The 23,356-nt window shown below is 34.6% G+C and overlaps 3 protein-coding genes across 3 annotated transcripts in view; 2 read left to right on the forward strand and 1 right to left on the reverse strand.

Annotated features, from left to right (window-relative positions):
• Positions 1–6,972: 6,972 nt before the first annotated feature.
• LOC21408418 (glycerol kinase) lies at positions 6,973–10,452 on the forward strand. Its single transcript, XM_010098885.2, has 4 exons — positions 6,973–7,274; positions 7,375–7,596; positions 7,899–8,865; positions 9,945–10,452. Exons 1-4 carry the CDS (start codon positions 7,138–7,140, stop codon positions 10,188–10,190), a joined length of 1,572 nt encoding a protein of 523 aa, XP_010097187.1. The 5' UTR covers positions 6,973–7,137; the 3' UTR covers positions 10,191–10,452.
• Positions 10,453–16,383: 5,931 nt separating this feature from the next.
• Positions 16,384–17,386, forward strand: LOC21408419 (VQ motif-containing protein 11). Its single transcript, XM_010098886.2, has one exon. It carries the CDS (start codon positions 16,668–16,670, stop codon positions 17,256–17,258), a length of 591 nt encoding a protein of 196 aa, XP_010097188.1. The 5' UTR covers positions 16,384–16,667; the 3' UTR covers positions 17,259–17,386.
• Positions 17,387–20,196: 2,810 nt separating this feature from the next.
• Positions 20,197–23,356, reverse strand: part of LOC21408420 (protein TSS) — an 11,287-nt gene continuing 8,127 nt past the window's right edge. The window contains exons 18-23 of the mRNA XM_010098887.2: positions 23,125–23,258; positions 22,807–22,990; positions 22,584–22,715; positions 22,310–22,422; positions 22,139–22,220; positions 20,197–22,051 (exon numbers count right to left, since the gene is read on the reverse strand). Of these exons, the coding sequence (XP_010097189.1) occupies positions 20,414–22,051; positions 22,139–22,220; positions 22,310–22,422; positions 22,584–22,715; positions 22,807–22,990; positions 23,125–23,258 (2,283 nt within the window). The 3' untranslated portion in view covers positions 20,197–20,413. The remainder of the gene's footprint in view (positions 22,052–22,138; positions 22,221–22,309; positions 22,423–22,583; positions 22,716–22,806; positions 22,991–23,124; positions 23,259–23,356) is intronic.

Consider the following 23,356-nt stretch of genomic DNA (forward strand, 5'->3'; position numbering starts at 1 on the left):
GTGGGATTTAGCTTTAAGATCAGTAGACAGAGGATTAGAAAATCCCTGGTTTAGTAAATCTGGTTAACAGGAAGTCTTTGTTGCTGTCCGTTGCTGCAGCATCGCGCAGCATTGTTAGGAAACAATTTAGCAATTGTGAGCCACGCACAGTGACTTTGACCAATTTTATTTGCACATTTTGTTATTAATTAGTTTTATCTTTGTTGTTCATTTTCTTACAGTCAGATTATTATTAGTTTTTAACATCTTAAAATCAACTTTAATTTTCTTCTTAAAACTTGAATAGAATTAACTTAACAACTTGATTTCAAAAACACTCAATCCCTGTGGGACGATACTTGGTTATTCATCATTTTACTACTTGTTGACTCGTGCACTTGCGAGATTCTAGATTCACAATTTCAACACAACCAAACAAAAGAATAGCTCTCTCGACTCTCCATTTCAATTATACACACACATATAGATTATCCAAACTATGGAAAAAAAAAAAAAAACAGAGAAAAAACTCATTACTCAGTTTATTGCTCGTTGTTCACGGTAGTGCTGGTTCCAGCCTTTATTTCATTTTTTTTTTTTAAAAAAAGCATCCTCTGTACATGTTATTTATATACACAATTTTGTAAATGCGAGGTTTTTGTATTTAACACCCGTTAGAGTATCGAGCCAAATCCATTTTTATATATATATATATATACATATATATATATATATATATATCTTACATAAACTATATTTCCATCTTTTGTCGCTTGCGGAATGTGATCCGAAACACACCTATTCGTATTCTTTCGTAAAAAAAAAAAAAAAAAAAAAAAAAAAAAAAAAAATTTTTTTTTTTTAATTAATTAATTAATAAAATAACGTGACAACAATTCTTGACGGGATAGGTAATAGGGGAGGCTCATCTAGGCAGGCATAAATAAGCGTCGTTTGCTTCTTGTAAAATCTTTATGCTGCACTCATTGAAAATTAAAAAATTAAAAAATTAAAAAAAAATCTTTATGCTGCACTATAGTATGACACTATTGGTCTTACAGATCCGGCCTAATAATATCCTTTCTTAACGTTAATAATATTGTAAGCAATTATGTGACAATAGAAATCCCCATCATTAATGTACCGAAAAGTTTCAATCAAACGAATATTAACGTTCTAACCAAACAAGAAATATCGAGAATATATAGTTACGTTTAGCAGTAATTCTACACTTATATTATAAGGTGTAGAATTTAAATCCCTTCATCTCATTTTTTTTTAATGATAAAAGAGAGAACAAAGAGAATAATAATACTGAATTTTATCAAGTTCTAAGTAAGGAAATTTCATATATTTATCTTTGCAACATAGTCTAATGTTAAATCCACACTCTTACTCCCATTGCTGACGTTTAGAGTTAAAAAAGATAAAAGAAAACCTCGCGAAAAGTAAAACAAAGGAGAAAAGAAGGAAACAGGATTATCAAAAAGAAATAGGAAGGCTGACATTGATTTATGTTTCTAAATCCAAGTGATGTTCATATTTTGGAGCTTTTTATCATAAGATATTCTTATATTTTATCAGTAGTACGCATTTAGTAGATATGATTAAAATCACATCAACATATAGATTTATATTTATATTAGAGAAAATTGAGAATCACGTACTTAACTCACTTTTTTAGTTCTGTATTAATCATAAAATTCTATCACCATTGAGTTAATATGTAAAGAGAAAATTACAGTGTTTAAGTAAGAACATAAATCTTTATACTCCATTTCCCTTTTCTTTATAGTTGGGAGATCCAAAGAAGTTGACATTGTACTTTTAGGTGTGTTTGGGACTGTTTTTGAAACTTTCAAAAATATTTTGCACAATAAACAATGCAATTATAGCGTTTTATAAATGTGCATAAAAATACTCTGCACATAAATCAATGCACTTTTTACGTTATTTTGAGAAGTTAAAATGTAGAGTTTTTAAATTTTACTTCTGTTTCTGCTTTTGCTTTAAGTAAACTTTAGAATTTATGCGTTTATTTTTTTATTTTTTTCCTCTGAATTTTTGCGTTTATTATCATGTTACCATAAGATGGCTTTTCGATGCTCATCTCCATCCTACACATGGTTAATTTGAGCTCACTTTGCACATAAATTAATGTACTTTTTAAGTTATTTTAAAAAATTGAAATATATAACTTTTAGATTATACTTCTGCTTCTGTGTTAAATAAAAGTAGTGCTTCTATTAAAAACATAGCAATCCTAAACTGATCCTTTAACTTTAGAATTTATGCGTTTATTATTATTATTATTATTTTCTCTGAATTTATGTGTTCATTATCATGTTACCACAAGACAAGATGGCTTTTCGATGCTCATCTCCATCCTACACATGGTTAATTTGAGCCCATACCCAGATATTAACGGGCCTGTACCCAAAATAAGTTCAAAGCAGAAGACCAAACAATTGTGTACCACCTTGGAAGAAGCCCACAAGTCACTATATTGGTCCCTAAAGTCCACCAAGATCATCTCACACGTTGCCCTAAGTAATTTGCATGGAAGGCTCTTCTAATTTCCTAGGAATTATCTGTTTCGACACATACAAACAATGAATTATTCAGCAACTATAAATTTGTTATATATATATATATATATGTTAAAACTATTGTTGGCCCACCTCTCATAAGTTCGAACTTTGAGATACAGTGGTTTTCCAACAGTGTCTTAATATGGTATCAGAGCCAGAGGTCGTGTGTTCGATCCTCCGTGCACTCTTCTTCCTCCCTTAAATCATCACGTGTGTATCCTACACGTGAGGGGGAGTGTTAAAACTATTGTTGGCCCATCTCTCATAAGTTCGAGCTTTTGAGATGCAGTGGTTTCCCAACAGTGTCTTAATATGGTATCAGAGCCAGAGGTCGTGTGTTCGATCCTCCGTGCACTCTTCTTCCTCCCTTAAATCATCACGTGTGTATCCTACACGTGAGGAGGAGTGTTAAAATTATTGTTGGCCCATCTCTCATAAGTTCGAGCTTTTGAGATGCAGTGATTTTCTAACAGTGTCTTAATAATATATGCATGTACACATTTATACAAATTAAGTATTCGGAGAAAGTTAAAAAAAGAAAACCATTTGCATGTTGTAACTGTCCTAATCCGTATATGGAAGACGAGAATTCAACCTCTAAATGAGTTGGTTATATTTGGTTTAACAGACTAAAACAGGATTTAGCTTGTTCGTAGTACTACTAATTTTTTTCATACCTAACATTTTCGGTGAATATTTAGGATATTTATTTTTGGGTATGGTTGTTTATCAGCTTTTGATATAGACCTCTGGTGCCATTATTTCTAGTATTCAGTGTTCCGGTCCTTATCATAACACATCAGCTTGACAGCTCCAAGATCAAATGCCCGCAACAAAAACAGGTAACTTTCTCTTTATGAGATGGAAGGTTTCATTTCAAGACAAAAAAGTCAACGTTTTTCGATAATCCCTAATCGATCCCTGTCCACCGTGGCAAAAATGGAGGGTTCCCCTTTCAACGCATTGAGCAAATCAAGGAAACGACATGGAAAGCATGGGAAAATAGATCGTAATGGCTCATTTGGTCTACATATTTAAATTAGTGATTTTAATTTAAAATTTAAAATTTATGAGAAAATTCGTTAAGAAGAACATTTTTTATTTAAATTTTTTATTAAAAAAAATAATATAACATAATTAAAATTATAATTTTAAACACGTGAATTAAATAAATTATAAGTTAACAAAATCTTTTCTATTAGAGCGACTTTCTAAATTCAAAATTGATGAAAAGAATGCATCTATTTACAACTCATATTTTACTTTTCACACAAGCATTTTTAATAAATCTTTTATTAATAAATTATCCATTAATAAAATTACTTTTAAAGATAAAAATGTTTTAAAATATACTTATTACACGCGTCTCCTTAAAAAAAAATAATTTATTGTCTTCTAAATGTTATTATACTTAACTTTTTAAAGAGAAAAACTTTTGAATTACTTTTGATGGGTTAGGAATTTTAATTTTTTGCTTTGTTGAATGTTAAACATGACCAAGAAATACACAAACCAGAGTTCTTCAATAATAGAGCCAATGGTTTTTTTTTTTTTTTTTTTGCTAAGAAATTTCGTTCAGAATAACCCCGCCGCCAAAAAGCAACAAGGAGCAACGGAACAACGTAACCAAAGAGCCTACAGCACAACAGAGACAACCTACTACAAGAAGCCTAGAAGAACACCACGAATAAAAGGTTGGAATGAGAAATGTTCATGAGAAATTTGCCGCGTCCACGACGAAAAGGTTGCAATGAATTTTTGGTATGTGGATATGAAATCTCGAAAAAGGAAAAAGGTTGTTTAAAAAAAAAAGTTTGGTTGGTGGGTAGATGAAAGAAAGGAAAAACAAAACAATTTAGTTGTTCGGATTTTTTTTTTAAAAATTTAAGAAGAGTGTAACAAATGATGGTTTAAGAATGTGTTTTTAAAAAGTAAAATGGGAGTGTCAATAGATGATTAAAATTACATAAAGAATCAAGGAAAATATGTAAAATTGAATTCCATGCCCAATTATTAGATATATAAAAAAAGTATAACAATTTAATAAGTTTTGATAAATATCCAATGATTCAAAATTGTATTTTACTATAAATATTTTTTACATCCTACCGTTCAAAAAATAAAAAATATTTCCACATTTCTTCCTTTTATAAACAATTAAATCAACTATAAAATAAAATATAAAAACGTAGATAGGGACAAGTGTACAGTTTTGGACGGAGGGAATAGTGTTGCCAATTAACAAACCAATTAGGATTTATCTTGTCAATAGATTTAAACAAAATGGTTTGAATGAAAATTTAAATTTTTAAATTTTTTTAAAGAAAATATTGTATTAAAATTTTTTAAATTTGAATTTTTATGAAAAAATCATTATAAGATAATTTCAAATGAAAGTGCAAACTCCTCTACCAAGTAAGCTTTTAGCGACCGCAAATAGCATAAATCATGGATAAAAATGTCCTCGATATCGTCGACATTTCTACGATATTATTCATATTTTGAAGTCTCGACATGGATATAGGGAGAAAGATATTTTTTCTGACGTGTCCATAAAATATCTGTTATGTTCAAAAAAATCTGTAAAATCCGTGAATATCTGTAAATATTATTTTTAAAAAGTCCAAAAAACTTGTGAAATTTTTTTTAATTAAATCAATTTTGTAACACATTTTTTCATATATTTTTCAACAAAATGAGAGAACATAATTTAAATAAAAAAGTAAATATTAAGACTTAATTAGTTTTTTTTTAAATTTACTTTTTAAAAAACCATTTATAAAAAGACGTGGTATGATTCAATTGAGTGAAACTGACGATGATTTTATAGCCTTGAGTTTTGATTCCATGAGATTAGAAACAGAGCAACGTTCATATGGTTATCCATATTGTTCTTATATAGGATCTATTTCAAAAGTATAAAACCAAGATGGTTTGTAGGATGTATTAGTGTATCCTCCATCACATATCAGTGTAATTACACATCCCTGAAGACTAATCATCAAGCTCGACAAACTAATAGTATTCAATTTATGAGTTAATAACGAGAAGAGATCAAGAAACATAAAGGTGGCACATCAACTACATCCTGAATTATTCAAGGATAATATCTTGGTAAATGTATTGGTTAGATCGATATCAGAAACTACCTAATGTTTTTTAACCTGTTAGAAACTCGTTTTGATACTGAAAGCACTTTAAGTCTGTATGTACTCTATTATGTTTAATAGTTAATTTTTATGTATTATATTGAATTATTGTGCTTTGTTTATAATGAGTATGTAAAATTATATTTCAATCATAATCTATATATGATTATGATATTTTCTATTATATTATTCAACATAACTCTCATATATTAATAAAAAAATGTATTATTTTTATTATTAAATTAATTTAAATTAAATAATATTGATTATTATAGTATTTTGTACGGTTTTAATAAAAACTTAAAAAAAATTTAAAATATCTAAAAAATATCTGTTGACATTGACATTTTTGTCGATATTATTCATGAATCAAAATCTCGACAACCCACGGCAAAAATACAAATTCAAAGATCAAATGATGCTAAAGTCGGGAGCAGCAGTCAATCTAGTGCTTTTTGCTAATTTGCTCCTTTTATCCGTTGAATAAAAGAGCGGACGAAATACGGTGTGTCATGACTAAGACCACGTTTATTTTGTTGATTTGAGTTTAGAATTTAAGTTTTATTACAGTAAAAAGCTTTAAAAAATAGTCACATTTAACTTTTTTACTACAGTAAAAAACTCTCACATAACATCACATCTCAACTCAAATTAAAAACTCAAATTAGCGAACTAAACGGCCCCTAAGGGGGTGTTTGGTAGAGGAATTCATTTCCTGATTTGAATCATAATTTGTGATTCGCTACAGTATTTTCTCTCATAAAAAATATACATAAATAAAAAATAGTTTGAATCACATGGTTTGAATCCTCTAACCAAACGAACCCTAAGTAAGCCCGTGAAGAAGCACGAGCGTTATGGGCTCACGGAAGTCAAACCTTAGCAGCAAATAAAAAGTTGCCACGTAAAAGGAGGACATCCTTTCGATCTTCCACGTGGCTTTATATGCCGTCTCAAGGTTGTTTAGCCAACCAAGAACTCCGGAGATATGACGTCACACGTATCTCAAGCTCGCACTTTCCGCTCAGAAAGTTTTTTTTGCGCCCTGCAATAAAAATACATATATTAGTTGTCAATTCCAAAATTTATTTTTTCATTTTTTTCTTTTCCATTTAATCCGTTAATCCAATAATCTAAACATAGGTGGTTAATCCAGTAATCTTTTAACAAGATCATCATTTATTTTTGGAATCATGATTCGATAATGACCATGTATGCATTCCCAAGATAAAATAAATCTATTCTAATGCCACGACCATTTCTGTCGTTCTCATCCCTTAAATCTCTTCCTTTGTCTCTCTCTCTATATATACTCTACAAATTCTGCTCTGTTTTCTCACCTCTGCAAATACAGTAAAAGATCAAAGGAAGATACTTTGAATAATTTGGAAGCAAAATCAGAAGAAGAAGAAGAAGAAATGTCGAAACAAGAGGAAGTTTTCGTGGGTTCAATTGATCAAGGAACCACCAGCACCAGGTTCATCATCTACGACCGATTCGCCAAACCAGTCGGATCTTACCAGGTCGAGTTCACTCAGTTCTACCCTGAAGCCGGGTAAGAAATCTATCAATCCTTCAAAAATTCAAATCGTCATTTTCTCCCAAATTGTTCTTGTTCTCTGATTTCCTTTGTGTGTGTGTGTGTGTGTGATTAGATGGGTAGAACACGACCCAAGGGAGATTCTGGAAACCGTGAAAGTGTGCATAGCGACGGCCGTCGAGAAGGCGACGGCCGATGGGCACGACGTCAAGAATGGGCTGAAGGCCATTGGTTTGACCAATCAGAGAGAAACGACGCTCGTTTGGAGCAAGTCAACTGGTGCTCCCCTCCACAACGCCCTCGTCTGGATGGACGTCCGTACCAGCTCCATTTGCAGGTCTTCACTTTTTTTCCTTTTCCGTAGTTTCCCAACTCATCAAGTTCGTCACTTTTTCTTTTCCACCATTACAATACCGTTTCCTAAATTGCGTGATTGTAACAGATTTGCCGAAAAAACTGAATGAGACCGACGTAATTTGGAATTTAGATTTGTATTTTTGCATGCCGTTTCTATATATAGTAATTCCCTTGGATTTCCGATATATAATCTTTTTTAACAAAAATCCTCAAATTTGTGTTAATACAAGACATCTAGGGATATAATCCAGTGATTTCTGTATCTGGGGTGTTATTTTACAGAAAATTGGAGAAGGAATTGTCTGGGGGAAGAGCACATTTTGTGGAAACCTGTGGCTTGCCCATAAGTACATACTTCAGCGCAGTGAAGTTGCTTTGGTTGATTGAAAATGTTGATGCTGTTAAAAATGCTGTGGAGTTGGGTGATGCCCTCTTTGGGACCATAGACACTTGGTTGATATGGAATTTGACCGGCGGGGTTAATGGAGGCTTGCACGTCACGGACGTCTCCAATGCATCAAGGACCATGCTGATGAATCTCAAGACTCTGGAGTGGGACAAACCCACATTGGAAACTCTGGGAATCCCAGCTAAAATCCTGCCCAAAATAGTCAGCAATTCTGAAATCATTGGCAAAATTGCTGAAGGCTGGCCAATTCCTGGGGTCCTGATTTCGGGCTGTTTAGGGGATCAGCATGCGGCCATGTTGGGACAGGCTTGCAGGAAAGGTGAGGCCAAGAGCACGTATGGGACTGGCGCTTTCATACTTCTCAACACCGGTGAAGAAATTGTCCACTCAAAGAATGGACTTTTGAGCACTTTGGCATTCAAGCTTGGCCCTTTGTCTCCGACAAATTACGCCCTGGAAGGGTCGATCGCGATCGCTGGAGCGGCGGTTCAGTGGCTGAGAGATGGTCTTGGGGTTATCAATCATGCCGGTGAAATTGAGGAGTTGGCCTCAAAGGTTGAGTCCAGTGGAGGAGTCTACTTCGTGCCTGCTTTTAATGGATTGTTTGCTCCTTGGTGGAGAGATGATGCTCGCGGTGTTTGCATTGGCATTACCAGGTTTACCACAAGGGCTCACATTGCACGAGCTGTGCTTGAGAGTATGTGCTTTCAAGTGAGAGATGTGCTTGAGTCCATGAAAAAAGATGCCTTGGAGAAGGGTGAGGCCAAAGGTGAGAGTGAAGAATTTCTGCTTAGAGTTGATGGTGGTGCTGCTGTCAACAATCTATTAATGCAAACTCAGGTTTGGCTCTCTTTATACTTCTCTTTTTTTTTTTTTTTTTTACTTCCCTTTCTTTTGTTGATTTCTCAAAAATTCTATTAATTAATGATTTTATAAAACTTATCCTTTCTAAATTTGGTATCATTTTCTGTCGAACTTGTGTTTATGTCTTATTATCTTAAAAATCTTATTTTTTAGCATGATAAACTTGGGAAACTAACTTGATAATTTCTTATTATCTTAAATTTTAGTTGATATGACTTGAATATATTGATTAGACAGAAATAATATATTAAAGTGATGTTAAGATGTGAAATTGGTGTTAGTTTTTGCCATTTCTAAATGCGTTAGTTATAAATGGAGGAGCCAGAAAATTTTTTGTGGGAGTGATTGTAATTAAAACTTTGACCTAAAATTATAATGCAACTATACTATTTTACACTATGTCTCTCTTTTTGCTTTCTTTTATCTATATTTATAACTTTTACCTTTTCTTTCAAATGAACTAAGCTTATAACAAAACTTATCACTTGTAAAGTTTACAAAATACTATACTTGATTTTTGGTTTATTTAGTTTTAAATTTAAAATATGGGTATACTTAAATGTCAAAAAAAACTGTTGATAACTGAAATTGAAAAAAAAAAAAAATACTATACTTGATTTTTGGTTTGTTTATTTTTAAATTTAAAATATGGTTATACTTAAATGTCAAAAAAAACTGTTGATAACTGAAATTGAAAAAAAAAAAAGGCTACATAAATATTGCGATTAAAAGATTCCGAGGGGGCAAACTAGTAAAAGTGACTTGTCAATTTTTTCCCGAGGGGCTTATAAGGAGCTCTTGAGGTAGCACCCACCTTGTTAGTTAGTTGCACACTAATTTTTCTCCAACCAAACTCTTTTGTATAAAGTTATTAACAACACAATTCTCTGGTCTTATTTTGGATGAAACCACATGGAGACGAACTTTTGTGCCTTCTGTTGTGATACGAGTCGCATTGCATCTCGTTTTACTAAAGGAAGCTAAATATGCTTTTTTGCTCTAGTACCGTAACTTCCTAACCTTTTTTTTTTTTTTTTTTTTTTTTTTTGTGATAGGCGGACTTGTTGGGAAGCTCGGTGGTGAGACCGGCTGACATAGAGACGACGGCTCTCGGAGCAGCTTATGCGGCCGGGCTGGCCGTTGGGGTTTGGAAGGAAGAAGACATCTTTGGCTCTGGAGAAAAGGCCAAGACTGACACCACTTTCCATGCCATATTAGATGAGGAAAAAAGGAACAAGAAGGTGGAGTCTTGGTACAAAGCTGTTACAAGAACCTTTGACTTGGCTGATCTCTCCCTCTGATGCTCTCTCCTGGCTTCCTTTTCTTTTCATTTGCTGTCCTTTTTTAATTTTAATTGGCAATGTTGGTTGGTTACGATGTTTCGTTCATTTCCCTTGGTACATTTACATTGTCGTTAATAACATATAAGCACACATATGACGGGCAACAAAACGTTCAGTAACTGTTATTTTCTCTTTCTGGCTCTTGTAGGAATCAAATTTGGCGTTTTGCCGCCAAGTTTGCTATTATTATTACACAATCAATATATATTTGTTTATGTCACTTTCTAACTGCGTAGTGCCTACATTAAACTTTTATGCAGGCTACTAGTGTGTGGTTTTGAACGATTAACGGGTATATTTGAATTAGACCAGCAAAAAAAGTTTATTTGAATTAATTTAAAGGCTAAAGATGTTTTATAAACGAGCTCAAATCGTCTCTCTATCGTTTCTTTATAATTCATATTTATTTATATGGAAGATGCAAAGCAAAAAATCCACCAACGAGGCGTCATATATTTGTAACATCTTCTCTGTATATGGTAATTAGTCGTTTGGAGAGTCATATTTTGATATACAGTTTTAAAGAAATACTTGAAAGGTAAATGGAAAACAAGAAAGAACAAAGGAAACCACTATTGAAGGAATAGATAACGAATTTAAGCAAAGTCTCATGCCAATATGGGAATAACGTATGAGAGATAAACTTATCTTGGTCGAGGTTGGGAGCCCGTCCATTGGCTGTGGCGCTGGAGATGCTCAGCACTCTAGGAGCATACGATCTTCTACCTGCTAAGGTGAGGTTGTTCACAGGAAAGTGATGGCCTCAAATACCGCCTTAGGTAGTCTCATTCATGGTTTTAAGTTGTTGCTTCCATCCTTCAAATGGACATTTCTCTTGATATGGTAGTCATGGCGACATTGGGAGATCTTGAAGGTTGTGATTTTTATTGGAAGGGCAGGGGCCCTCCTTATAGCACAAATTGTTGACCGTAAAAAATGACCAACTTGGGAAGAACCGAATTTTTAGATTGTGATCTGATTTAAAAAGATTAAATAATTACTAAGAAATCAAATAAAGATCAAAGTAAAGAGAAAACACAATAATAAAGATCTACGTCCACTATGGTTGCCGAGTTTTTCATTCCAATTATACCCTCAAACTCTATATTACATGCTCTCTCAACACTCAATGTAAGTGAGAACAAATGTGAAGTCTACTCTCAAATCGAGTGTCTGAATCCTCTCTGTCTTATGCACACTCTGTTTGTAAGGGTCTTCCCATGGTGATAACCGTCGAATGTGGTTCCCCCACGTCCGGCCATGTCGGTTCTTCATTCTTCTGCTTTTCATGATGTCGTGTCGGGAACGTGGGTAGTTACCTAAGATCATGGGTCTTGCATATGTGTAGCTTGGGAGTGTGCGGTTACTCAAGATCCTGAGTCTGACATTTGGTAGCATGGAAATATGGGCTGTTGAGGTCATGGGCTCCTTCTCGAGTTTAGAATTTGAGTTTTGCTACGGTAAAAAGCTCTCAAAAACAGTTATATTTAACTTTTTTACTACAGTAAAAAACTCTCACATAAAGTCACATCTCAACTCAAATTAAAAACTCGAATCAGCAAACTAAGCTGACCCTTAGACTTGGCCAAACTTACTCACCTCAACTTACCTTAGCTAAGGTTACAAAGGCCGCCCATCTCAACTTACCTAGTTGAGGTCGCCCTTGTCATTTACCTTTTTGAGGTAACCCTTCTCATTTACCTACCTAAAGTACCCGGGTCGTTCATCTCATTTACTTACTTGAGATACTCCTTCTCACTTACCTACTTGAAGTATCCCTTCTCACTTACCTATATCAGGTTCTGACGTAGCTCTTGAGGTTGTCCACCTCAACATACCAAGCTTAAAGTGTTAAGCTCAGGGAATTGGGCTCGAGATACTAGCTCAACTTACCAAGCTTGAGGTACCAAGCTCGAAGTACCGACAAGCTTTGAATTTTAATGTAACCTATGTGGAACGCTAGACTTGGAAAAAATTATGACAGAACAATTTATTTATTTTTTGAATACCCCTGATTTAGAACAAGGACACTAGTATGGCCAATGGGTGGGAAGGAGCCTGGAAGGTGGCGGTGGGGGATGAGATGAGATTAGAGTTTTTAGTTTTTTTTAATATTTTAATATTTATTTCAAAAAAAAATTTCCTATTTGAGGCTACTTTGGGTATTTCAATATGAAAATTGATTATTGATTGAGAAAAATGTATGAATTTGTATATTAAATTTAATTTAAAAATATAAATTAAAAATCAAAAGTATATATTCTGAATAAATCTAAAAGATATGGTATAAAATGGTCAATATCCCAAAAATAATATAATCATATCGTAGTAAAATCATATTTTGTACGGTATAATAACATAATCATTATTTAATGATATTAAATTTTGTTACTCCTGTAATATTTCAAAAATTTTGTTAAATTTCAACTTACTGTTGAAAATTTGCTAAACTGTAAAGATCGTTTGGGCCAAGAGCTACCATTGTTCACAAAACCAGGTCCATTAAGCTGCGATAGCCTATACCAGGCTTTTGCCACAGTTTAAACCGTGTAACAAGAAAAAAGAACCCCATAGTAGAAAAAAGAAAGACAAATACTAACTGCATAGTTTGAATTTTTACTCTTACTCAATATTATTTTTAGTCAAATAATTATATTAATTAAAATAGTATTAATTAAGAATAAAGATAAAAATTTAGACTCTGCACTTTAAAGGTAAGTTCAATAAATTTCTGAAATGTGATAATCGTCTTTTGTTTCTAGGTAAATTAAGCCTAACTTTTTCACAAATGGTATACTCAAATATCAATTTTTGTGAGGGAATAGTGTTTGCTGACCAGGAAAATGCTAACTTTAATTTCATATATACAGGCATTACGCTTTTGAGATGCCAACTTTTCTACCAAACATTTTAAAAATTATTCTAAAAGAACAATAAACTCGCAAATAAGTTTCTTTAATTTGATGCCTTATTCTTTAAGTCAACCCTTCATATTCCCCATTAAGTCCTCTAAAATTCAGACAACCAATGTTTTACTCTACTAATACACACCCATATCTTGTCCCAAAGATATAATAAAAGTCGTCCATTAGAGGACTTGAAACAATGCCTTTTTTGAGTTGGTAACCATTAATTTACATGTTTTAAAAGTCACTTTAATTGAGTGGGATTATTGATAAGAATTAAAGCATTAAATTAAGTTTCTTGGTTAGTTAAAGCTCTAGTGATCAGCCTTTGGCCAATGATATTGTCCTCCACACACCACTGACGTAATTGAGTGTTCCCTTGGCATCTTCCATTGCTTTCAAGGTATCCAAAACCGAAAACAACATGTCATTCATATAAGTAAATTAAGGGTCGTTTAGTTCATTCGAGTTTTTAATTTGTGTTGAGATGTGATTTTATGTGAGAGTTTTTTATTATAATAAAAAAATTAAATGTGACTGTTTTTGAGAATTTTTTACTATAGCAAAACTTAAATTATAAACTCGAATCGATAAAATAAACGGATTTAAAAAAAATGGTATTTTATTTGGTTCTTGGATTCTGATGATGACAAAGAAGTGGGCCCTCCTCAAATTTCAACCGTCGAATTGATGATCTGTTGGTCATCAGTTAGGCACGTGTTTGGTGCTTGGTTGCTTAATTAGATTAAGGGCTGACTCGTTGTATTATTCTGGTGTGGAAGGAAACTGATGTAATGGGAATTTTAGGCAATACAAGATAGATTATTCTGGTTTTTAACAAGGCTTGAGCATCACTGAATTTAGTAAAAGGAAAAGCAATACATATATGCCACTTTTTCCTAACTCTTGAAGATGTTTAGATGCTGCTGCTAGTACTGCACATATAGCCATGGTGCTTTTTGTCTTCCTCTATGTCCTTTCTTCTAAATAAAATTGCATTTCCACATACAAACGGAATATCAAATTATAAGGCGTCAAAATTAATATTAGAGTTGCATGAAAATGTAAATATAAATAGTATAATAATTATACTTCTTTGTTTGGGATTTGCCATGTAGTGAGAGCTTATAAGAGATTACAATTGGTCATTGAGAAGTATTAATAATGAAGACTCGCAAGTGTCGTCACTTGCAATCAAATTTAAATAAAAGAAGTGTTGAACGACAACATATTAATCGGAATAGATTTTTGAGTCATAAATAATATGCTAGCACTGTTGCTCATTGTTAATCATTCCACAGGTAGTTGTTATGGACAAGGATCTTCTTTTCTTTTGGACAAACAAGTAATTATCAATTAATTACCTAACTAAAGGGTTGATTAATCTTGCTTTACTTATACTGAGATGGGAATGGAGTTGGTTGCAAGATACGTACAATCTATATATATAAACAACTTGCTCGCAAATCATGCTTAGAATTTGACCAACTCATCCGCACTTGACTCGTTAGGCGCTGCTATTAATGAGCATAGAGTTTGCCATTAAGGAGGTTCAACTGGTTTGCTTTTATTAGAAAAGAGCAATGAGATCAGAAAAGGTTGTGAATTAAACTTGTAGCATACTTGTCTTTTATATACTTGATATGTGTTACTATGACTACCATAGATTGTTACCCTAAAATTTTAACTTAAAATAATATTATCATGAATGAATTATTGGCCCGTTACGTGCATGTTAATTCAATGAAGAGTAAAAAAAAAAAAGGAAAAAAAAAAACAGATGTTCAAATTTTTCTTCTTAATTTTGAATATAAACTGACAGATAAATTTTAGCTAGTACATTTTTGTAGTAGGCTATTATTGGCCTTTGATATCTTGAATATGGTTTAAAATACACCATCATAAGTAGTCAATAAATGCATAGAACAATTCTTCATCACAATTCTTCATCATAATTCTTCATCATATACTCAAAATCTTATACTATTATTTACTTAATTTTAATAGATGTTATTGTATTTTAATGTGTTATGAATTTTAAATTATTTCTATCATGTAAATAATTAAATAAAAGTATATAATTTTCGTGTTAATTTTGAGTTTACGAGTCAATTTCGTGTCACGAGTTATTTTCGTGTCGTGTCGTATCAATCTGTAAAGTGATCGTGTCGAATTCGTATTGCAGTTTTTAAAAAATTTAACACGACACGTGACACGAATTACTATCTCTCTTAAAAACAAGCATACTACTAGGACAATCCAAGAAGGCAAGAAACTACAAAATGTCAAAAGCTAAGAGACAAAGAAGAACAATCCTCAGCAGCAACACAAAGCAATCCAAACTCCCAAAGAAAGAGAGATGAATAGAGCAAAGAAACTACAACGAACCAGCCAAAAACGATTATTTTATTCTAATTTTAAACTGAAAAATACATAAATAAAAAAACGAGAGAGGAAAAAAGCTAGTCGCACACTTTTTAACTTTTTGCCAAATGTCAAAGTGCAATCCCTCACGCAAGCGAAAGAAAAGAAAAGGAAACCTCCCAAAAAAGCAAAAAGAAGGAGAAAGGAAAATTACCAGAACCCAATCAAAGAAAAACAAGAGAGAGAGAGAGAGAGAGAGAGAGAGAGAGATAGAGACAGAAGTCTTGAGAGTACTCTTCATATCATATCAGAGAGTTCTGACCAAAGCAGACTGCGTTTTGGCTGTTAGTAGTGTCTAGTCTTTCTGATAAGCTCCTTTCCTTGTTTCAATGCCCCGCTGATCCTCGCATGACTCATCATTCAATTGCCAGCTAAAACCCTCGTTCTTGTTCATTTATCAATCATCACTCCCTTCTTCACACTCCCCCCAAGATCACCCTTTCAAATTCAAACCTCTTTTTCATTTTTATTTTTATTTTTTTTTTACAAATATTTCTCCTTTAAACGTTATTATTCATAAAAGACAATGCGGGTTTGTCTTCTCACTAATTATTACACAACAAGATCATGATTGCTTCACTTTCTCACCTAATGGCTGATGGGAAAGAAAGGATTATCATTAGTAGTAAATACACCAACAAAATATCTTATTTTTACACGACATGGGTAATGGGTTTAGTATTATTAGGCAAGTGTTTGACTATTGTAAACTTTAAGACGCGTAAAGTTAGAGAAAAAAGAAAAATGATAGCAAAAGCGTTTGAGATAGCACATCATCCAATCCATATTATTCTCTTATTCGAATCCAATCTCTCTCTCTCTCTCTTCTCTCTCTCTCAGTTTAATAATTTTTCTCACGTCTTTGTCTTGTCTCTCGCCGTATATCTGACATTTCCACCACACACATGACCCAATAAAGCAGAAACTTAAAAATAAAAATAAAAACCCCAAAAACTCAAACAAAACAAAGCGTAAATCAAAAGTTCAAAACCCAATTTTCCACTCTCTTTCTCTCTCTAACAAGAATAAAAACCCTACATTTCATGCATTTCTCCCTCAGAAATCTCTCTCACAAGTTCTCAACTTTCCACCACAAAAACCAACCATGAACTCGCCCACATACGGGTCCGACCCGGTTTCTCCCAATACCACTTACGTCCAGGCCGACCCATCAACTTTCCGGGCCGTGGTCCAAAAGCTAACCGGAGCCCCGGACGACCCGTCGGCCCAAAAGCTCCCTCTCAGCGGCCTCCCTTCCCGGCTCGCCAACCCGAAGCCCGACATCGGGCCCAGAAGACCCACCTTCAAGCTCCACGAGCGCAGGCAGGCGGCGAAGAAGCTGGAGCTCAACCTCACCAGCACCAGCACCAGCACCACCTTCGGCGGCGGCGCGTCGTTCTCACCACACTTCGTCATGCCTAGAAGCGGCGGCGGAGGAGGAGGGTTCGTCGTATCGCCGGTGTCGACGCTGGAGTTCTGGGCGCGTGGGAGCCCGAGAACGCCGGCGACGCCGTGCACGGAGGAGGAGGAGGAGGAGGAGAAGAGAGCGATTGCCGAGAAGGGGTTTTATTTGCACCGAAGCCCGTTAAGCACGCCCAGAGGGTCTGATCCGCCGGAGCTTTTGCCTCTCTTTCCTCTTTGCTCTCCTAGAGATCATACTACTGATCATATTAACTCTTCTGCCACTACTTCTTAGCTTCCTTAGCCTAGTCTTCTTTCCCACAATTGTTAATTTTTTTTTTTTGAAATTCATTTATTTTTCTCATCTTTGTTAATTGGATTTTGTAATGAGAAGGCGTATGCCGTATGGGGTTCAGAGATGTACGTACAAGTGTAGACGTATCTCTGATTATTTTATCGATTTAAATTTTTCAGTCACAATTAATTTTTTCTATTACGATAAATTTTTTAAAAAAATATCACATTTTAATTTAAATTAATTAAAAACTTAAATTCATAAAGAGTATGTTTTTTGTCTAAAAAAATTTTAAAAAAATAATTTAAATTTAAATTTTATTTAAATTTACAGTCTTTTAAGTTTTAATTTTATTTAATTTTATTTAAATTTTAATTTTAACTTAAATTTTAATTTAAATTTTATTAAAAAATTACACTCAAATTATATTCTAAAAAACATCCTCAAAGTGAACGGTGTTCTAACGTGATTCTAGTTTGCGTGCTTGAGAACCGCTTTGTTTTGTGTAATATTAATATAAGTAATATATATCTAGCGGAAAAATGACACCTTATTTAAAAGAGAGCGAAAAAAAAAGGATTTTTATACTTCTATTTTTAGCTTTACAAAGAGTAAACTAATGACTTTTAGAAGGAAGCGCTTAATAGAGAGAGTGATCGCCTCAAGAAAGTGCTCTGCGACTTACAAAATTAAAAAAAAAAAAAAAAAATCTGATATTTGGGTCAGCAACGTCTCCGCCTCTCTTCCTCAGCGTTATGTGTATATTTTTTATGAAAAAAAATATTATAATAAATTATGAATTATGATTTTCATGTTGTCGTCCTTTTGTCCTTCTTGAGTGGACGACTTTGACCTTTTGTTTCTTATTCGTGTGGCTTTTCCAGTTGTGTCCTCTCTCTCTCTCATAATTGAAGTCGTTCTTAGTTTATTGTCGTTTTATGTTAACATGGTTATGAATTATGATGCTGATGTTCTTTTATCCCATGATTTCGTTATCCCAGTTTGTTGTCGTTTGGGTGTTAAGTCGTTTTTCATGTCTGGTCGTTTCTTGTGATCATCTTCTAATACGAGTTTGTTGTAACTTTCTCGTTCATATGGTTCCTTTTTATTGTTTTTAAAATTTTCCTTTCTGTGCACGTCATTTTTTTTGTTTATTGTCATTTTGTAGTTTATATGTTGTTTTACTTTATTGTCGTTTGTTATGTAGTTGATGACTTTTTGGTGCTTTTGTCATCTTCCGTGTTGATGTCGTTGTTAGTTCTAGTGTCCCTTTGATGTTAGAATGATTGTGTGTTTTTTAGGTTTACAGTCGTCTTTATGCTATGTGCCTATGATAAGTTCTTGTCTGATATTAATGTGTTTTTACTATAGGTTTTCATGTGGACATCGTTTCTCTGTTTCTTGTCGTTTTATTGTTGTCTTTTAGTAATTATAGCAACTTCTTAACGAGAGGAATTTGAATCAACAATGACTCGGAACAAACGACCAAAAGAAACAGTGTAACGAAATAAGACATAATGACCAAGTGTTCCATAACAAGATCACCACAAACGTCACGAGCTTAATGGAAAAGCAACTACATGGAAAACGACAATAACTTGACAAGATGCAAAATAGGACAGAAAGTAAGGAGGACGGTAACACACAGCCTACATATATAAAAACAACAGTTAAACAAATATTACAGCAATAAAAGACACACTTTACAAAGGAAATAGTATTTACAGACGACAAAATGTTAGACAAACGACAGACCTAGCTAGAAAACCGTAAAACCTAGCAACGACAATATTCACAAACATAAGTAACAAAAATTCAGAACGGCAACAAAATAACAATAATTACTGAAAAAACTGAGAGTGCGTTTGGTTGAGGATAATGGAATGAAAAGGAAAGGCCATTATCAGAAAATGGTCCAATTTTATCATTTGGTTGACAAGTTTACTAAAGAAAGGCGTTTCCAACTGAAAATCCATTCACCCAAATTGGGTGATTCAGCATTCACGTGGGGGGAGAGAAGAAAGGCCTTTCCATTCAGCCTTCTTTTTCTTTTTCTCCAAATTGCCCTTCTCAAATTTCTCCATTACTACCTTTCGACTACCTTCACTTCAACTGAGGCCAACTACCTCTTCCATCTTATAAAGAAAATAAAAAACCCATTCTTCTCTCTCAAATCCAACCCACGTTGAAACCCAACCGAACATCATTAAAGCTGACACCCAGCGCCGCCGTACATCATCGGAGCTCACGCTCAGCGCCGCCATATAGCGTTGTCGAACATCATTTGGAGCTCACGTCGTTGGTGCTCCACCACTTACATCCACGTTATTCCGCCGTATATTTTTACCATTAAAATATAGTTTTTAAATTTTATCATTTAAATAAAAAGTTTTTTTTTTACTATTTTAATTAATTAAATATTAAATTATTTGATGATTTTAAATTAAAAATATTTTTATTAAAATACAGTTTATTTCCGTTTAATCAAACAGCATAATCTTCGTTCAATCTTCATCTTCATTCAGAAACACCAAGAAAAGTAAACAAAATGACATTAAACACGACAACAATTTCAAAACAAAAGTTTGAAAAACGACAATTAGTCAATTACCTTCGCAAACAACACATTAAAACGACATTAATTAAAAATGACGATGAAATGAAAACGACGATATTCTATGAGACGACAGCAACAAAAGACAAATAGTAAAGCGACAAAATTTAGTAACGGATTAATAATGGCAGATAATAAAAGGACAAAAAAAAACCTAAGAAACGACAATATCGTGGCGCAAGAATGAAGCTCCATAGTCATGATCAAAGCGTAACAAGCGCAACTTGAGAAGAATTTTGAGCATCCTCAAACAAAAAACTTTTCGGGCATATTATTTACCACTAAGATGCTGAATGAATGTAATTCTAAAGGAAGCGGAAAATGTACACATGAAAGGATCTGATTGGCTTTTTATTCATCAAAATCTCTACACGAGAAAAGAACGCTCAACGCGGTTTATTAGAATGTCCCAAACTAACTTGAGACTCAGAACTTTTCCTCTATCTCCCGACTTTCTACATTGTCAAAAGTAAGTGAGAAATTGGAGAAGGTACTTAGGCCAAATTCTTCCCAGTGAATCTCTCTCTCTCTCTCTCTCTCTTCAACGAACAGAAGCACATATGGACTGTTGACTGTACAAACCAGTCACACCATTACTGAACTGTTGCCTGTTTTTTCTCCTCTTTGTAACAACTATAAATCCTTCACCATCCCCACTTTTCTTATTTACATCTACAACTTTCTGAGCCTCAGAATTACCAGTCTGAGAAACCTTGTGTTCTGTCTTCCCTTCATTTCCGTAGTGTATCTTTATAATGGCACTGTCGTTTTCAATTGCATCAGAAAGTTTCTCCGAGCGGTCAGACTTCTTCCCACTAACTGCAAACTCGCCAGCACTGTCCATGTTATGTTGTACAGACTTCACAATGAAGCTAAGCAGGATCTGCCTCGCAAGCTCGGACTTTTCGGTCTCAGAGATGCTCTTTCTAGAGTTACCATCTGTAGGTTCATCGTTGGACTTGTCATCGAGTTTCTCCACTTCTGGCCTATTGATCTCTAATGACGTGTCTGATTCAGCCGGAACTCCTGCATTTGCAATCACAGGATTTGTTTGCCACGCTCTTCTTGGAACAAACTCCGGTGCATTCGGGTTCATGATTCTTTGAGGTTCTGATCCTGTTCTTTCGGTTGTGGGAGTTGGAAACTTGGGAATATCACGTCTCATGTCGAAAGAATAGTTGGTTCTGTAATACAACGGCGATCTAGGCCCACAAGGAACTCGAGCAGCCGCAGGCGGAACCACCACAGGCTCTGAAAGCATTTCTTGGCTGACTCTAACATCATAAACGCTTGTGACAGCTGCTGAATTTAAAGGGTGAGACAGGGTGATCGGTCCCGGGTTGAAAGGTTCAGCTGCAGCAGAAAGTTTGCTTCCATATTTTTCTTTGGACTTTTCCTCTTCAAGTTCTGCTCCACTATTTTCCCTATGACCCTCACTTTCATTAGTTCCTTCTGTTTCACTCTTTGTGATTGTTTCAACTACAGAGTTAGTTTTACTCTCTTCATGCTTTGATGTCTCAGGTGGAACGTTACTCACCTTGGTTTCTGGCTTCTCCACAGCTATTTCATCTGCTTTTTCCAGCAATGGCTTTAGAACAGTGCCAGGCGGTGCCAACGCTACTTCTTTGTAAGATAAAGATTTTGAAGCGATGGTACTATGAATGGTTGGTGAGGAGACTTTAGATGCAGAAGCTTTTGCCTGATGTTTAACTAAATCCTGCCCCGTACTCGAGCTACGACCCCGTGGCTGCTTTTGTGGAGACAACTCGGTAGTAATAGACTTGGGAATCACATGTTGTGATGCTGAATTGACTTCCCTTCCATATCTGCTCTCTCTAGAGTTTGAATATTCACTCTGTAAGTTTAGCTTTGAGAGAACTGGCTTCCTCCGCCCAGACTTTCGGCCGGTTGAAGTATTCCCAGATCGCCCTTTTGAACTGGCCTCTTGCCACCCTTCATCTGAAGTCGTTTCTTCTACAGCTCCACTTGTAAATGTCAACCCATATCTTGAAATATCATCATTTTCTTCCATTTCTTTTTGATGAAGCATGCTTCCTGAGTTTACTTCTGTAACACCATCCGGTTTAGCTGCGGCATTTTCTGTGACATCATTTGGCATCTCATCTTTAGCTGTTGCTACATGATGTTCTTCACAGACTTTCTCTTCTGCTTGCAGTACCTAAAAATTTATAATACAAGTTAAAACTTTCCCATTTTAACAGATTAATTCTGTGCTCGAGTGGAGCTTAGTAAAAGAAGCATGTACCTTTGCTCGCCGTTGCCTCCTCTGCGCATCACTTCCTTTTGAATCCTGATCAGGACTTATGAAATCGAGCAGATCTGATACACTGCAATAGAGACGGTCCAGAGGATTAGGTTCCAGGGAATGTTATCATTTGTCGAAAATCAGGTTAATTTGGGAATACCATATTAGTACCTAAGGTGGCCTTTGCTTGCAATTAATTGATCTGGCTTTGGGGTTCCATTTCTTGCCGCCTCTTGCTGCTCCAAAGCTTTCGACTCGAAATATTCAAGCCATGCGGCTGCATCCTGCATAACATTACAAATAGCAAAATAAAATCTAAAAACTAGCAAGTTACGTGGGAATAAGAACACGATGTTCCTTCTTCAGCAGAGTGCCAGAAAAGAAAGGACAGTTTTTAATGCAAAAAACTGGTATCTAGAGAATAGTTTCAAGACTGGATGGCTACCTGAGTACGAAGATCTTCTGGCCCAAGTTTGGCTTGGAGTATCTTAAGTGTGGTTTGCTCATGTTGGACACTGAGGGAATATGCTTCCATCAATGAAAGAGCTATGGCTATGGCATGATAGCTTGCAGCCGTCTGTAAGGTCAAAATACAAAGACAATATTTAGAGGATCTGCATATTTTGGCATGTGAAGATATGGAGGGAGGGAGATAGAGAGAGAGATACTTGAATGTGATCTGCTCCTAGTAGTCTTTGGTTGCACTTGAGAGCTTCATGCAGGTATCTGAGAGCAACATGAACATTCCCCATGCCCTCTTCCATCATCGCGACGTTTATATATGTTGCGGCAGTGTTTGGGTGAGATAGTCCACATGTAAAATGAAGAAGAAACAAAGCACGATTCACGTACCTATGAACAATACACCATTTTTAATTAAGAGAATTAAGGGCAAGGAAATAATGTTTACAAACGTTGTCCTACAAAACTTAAACCACTGGGAAAATCATATTAAAAAAAAATTAAATAAGATATTTGCAACTTACTTCAAAGCCAATTCAATATGTTGAAGACGGTAATAGAAAACTGAAAGATCCCCATAGCTTTTCATAGTATCTGGATGGTCAAGCCCAAGCTCCCTCTCATTAATATACAATGCCTTTTGCTGATATATGGTTGCCTAAACATTAACAAAAAGGCAAACAAATGTTATAAACATAGAATCGAATCAGTGCAAATGTGCTAAAGAACCGCTCTTCTTGTTTCATTAAAAAAAAA

The sequence above is a fragment of the Morus notabilis genome, unplaced genomic scaffold (assembly GCF_000414095.1).
Source record: "Morus notabilis unplaced genomic scaffold, ASM41409v2 Scaffold843, whole genome shotgun sequence".
NCBI classification, from domain to species: domain Eukaryota; kingdom Viridiplantae; phylum Streptophyta; class Magnoliopsida; order Rosales; family Moraceae; genus Morus; species Morus notabilis.

Coding starts and splice junctions, on each gene's coding strand:
- LOC21408419 (XM_010098886.2), top strand. CDS start 16,668: ATGAACTCGCCCACATACGGGTCCGACCCGGTTTCTCCCAATACCACT.
- LOC21408418 (XM_010098885.2), top strand. CDS start 7,138: ATGTCGAAACAAGAGGAAGTTTTCGTGGGTTCAATTGATCAAGGAACC. Junction 7,275..7,374: donor CAGTTCTACCCTGAAGCCGG/GTAAGAAATCTA, acceptor GTGTGTGATTAG/ATGGGTAGAACACGACCCAA. Junction 7,597..7,898: donor CGTACCAGCTCCATTTGCAG/GTCTTCACTTTT, acceptor GTTATTTTACAG/AAAATTGGAGAAGGAATTGT.